The sequence below is a fragment of the Austrofundulus limnaeus genome, unplaced genomic scaffold (assembly GCF_001266775.1).
Source record: "Austrofundulus limnaeus strain Quisiro unplaced genomic scaffold, Austrofundulus_limnaeus-1.0 Scaffold587, whole genome shotgun sequence".
Lineage (NCBI taxonomy): Eukaryota > Metazoa > Chordata > Actinopteri > Cyprinodontiformes > Rivulidae > Austrofundulus > Austrofundulus limnaeus.
In genome coordinates, this window is record NW_013952989.1 from 226,227 (window position 1) to 228,169 (window position 1,943).

General features: G+C 40.8%; 1 protein-coding gene across 3 annotated transcripts in view; it reads right to left on the reverse strand.

Moving 5' to 3' along the window:
* The window catches only part of sh3bp5lb (SH3-binding domain protein 5-like, b), a 19,871-nt gene that overhangs the window by 15,554 nt on the left and 2,374 nt on the right, over positions 1 to 1,943 (reverse strand). For 2 of the 3 annotated variants that reach the window (XM_014026758.1, XM_014026756.1), the window contains exons 2-3: positions 1,054 to 1,273; positions 882 to 944 (exon numbers count right to left, since the gene is read on the reverse strand). In XM_014026758.1, the coding sequence (XP_013882212.1) occupies positions 882 to 944; positions 1,054 to 1,236 (246 nt within the window). In that variant the 5' untranslated portion in view covers positions 1,237 to 1,273. Of the gene's footprint in view, positions 1 to 881; positions 945 to 1,053; positions 1,274 to 1,752; positions 1,804 to 1,943 lie in introns of those variants that run through there. The other variant, XM_014026757.1, reaches the window with a different exon arrangement.

Here is a 1,943-nt window from a genome sequence, read left to right on the forward strand (position 1 = left end):
ATATACATATATATATATACACATATATATATACATATTTAACTATTAAACTTGTATTCTCACAGAAAACATATTTGATTTTACATGAATACAAATAAAAATGTAAAATTTATGCACGGTTGTTGACTTGAATGTACAAATTTAGACTCTTACATAGGGTTGGGCATAATCGTATCGTGTGCGATTAATCGTCAGAAAAACATTAACCGATTATTTTTTTGGCACTTGACGATTAATACGATTAATGCCAGCAGGCAGACTGGCTGGATATTTCCTCGGTCAGTCCGCGAGGTGCTCCTCTCTTTTTCAAATATGACGAACATTAAAAAAAGTTCTGTAATTTATTTATCTATCGACACAATTTAAAATTTGATGTACAGCCTGAAGTCTGAGATTTTGACACAATATGGAACAGATTTTAACAAACAGCAAATCTTTTCTAAATTGGTTATATGACCAGGACATAAGGGTGTCCAGAGACTCCAGGGGATTAATTGTCAAATTAATCGTTATCGGCTAAATACTACAGTTTATCGTGATTAATTTTTTTGCCAATATTGTCCAACCCTAGTCTTACATGTAGGATTCTGTCTGACAGTTACCTGGTAAGAACCTGAACCTGACTGGGAGGCTGTGGTGGGACTGGGAGCTTCACCTGAATAAATAAAGCGCTCCAGTATCATGGATGCAGACTGAAACAGCCCCAGAAATAACAACTCTGCAGAATTATCGCTGCTAGAAGGAGCTGGACTTAGTTTTTCACAGTATTTTATAATTATGACTTTGCATTTTCTAACATCTTATAATTATGAGATGTAAAAATGGGTTTAGTTATTTTAAATCCAATGAAATATAGAAATGTGATAACTGTCCTCCCTCACATCCAGCTGCAGCTCCAGTTTATTAATGTCATCGCTGGCTTGGTTCAGATGCTCCAGCTCGTCCTGTGGAGCAGAACAAACACCATGTTCAGAACCAGCAGCACCGGGCTGGTACCAGAATCATCAAACTAACAACACCATATGAGAACTGATCTGTTGTTTGAAAACGTGCCTGGATCCTCGGGTCCAGCTCCTCCTCGCTTTCTTTCCGCCTCTCGGCTCCTCCAGCCTGCCCGCACTGCGCAGCCTTCTCCCCGGCTTCAGCAGCAGCAGCAGCCGGGCTGTCGTGGTGTCGGCACACCGCTGTGGGACATCCTGAGCGCGCCTGGGCTTCACGCGAGGTGCCAGGCTCCATCTGCAGCCCGTCGCTGGGTTTCAGTTCAGCGTTTAGCCTTCGAGTAAAATGTGAATATTTTCACCAGTGAAAAGCACCAGGAGGCTGGAGCTGTCGGTGAAGCAGCGTCCTGCAGCCTGGAGGCTCTGCCTCTGCTGCGTTTTTATTCATTCAACAGGAAAACATTGACATTTATAACATGAATATTAATCATTTGCTGCGTTCTTAATGTTACCAACTTTTAGAAATGTATTGAATTAGGGAGCACTGCAAAGAGAAGTACTTTTGTCCAATTCTGGGAGATAAAAATGGCGGACCGCGGGCCAATCCGGCCCACAGGTGACTTTAGTTCGGCCCACCTATAATGTGCTTCGGGCACATTTTATTTATTTTTTTGTTTGTTTGTTTGTTTGTTTCAGATTGTTTTGGTTTATAGTTTTTTTTAAAGAAGAGAAGAAAACCTCTGAAACATTGATTCATGCTGGACTTTACTGTTTGAATCATTAGCGCCTCTAGAGTTTGGGCATGGAACTGCACCTGCCATCATTCTTCTCAAGCAAAGGACAGATGAGTGACAGGACAGGGACACTTCAGGGGGCCGATCAGATTTATTTTTCTTCGTCACTTCAGTAGAAAACGAAACCAAATATTAGTTTATTTAGTTTATTTATTTCTTCATCATCAGTGACTTTTTTTAAAGTGAAGAGAAAATAGAGACAGAGAGAAAA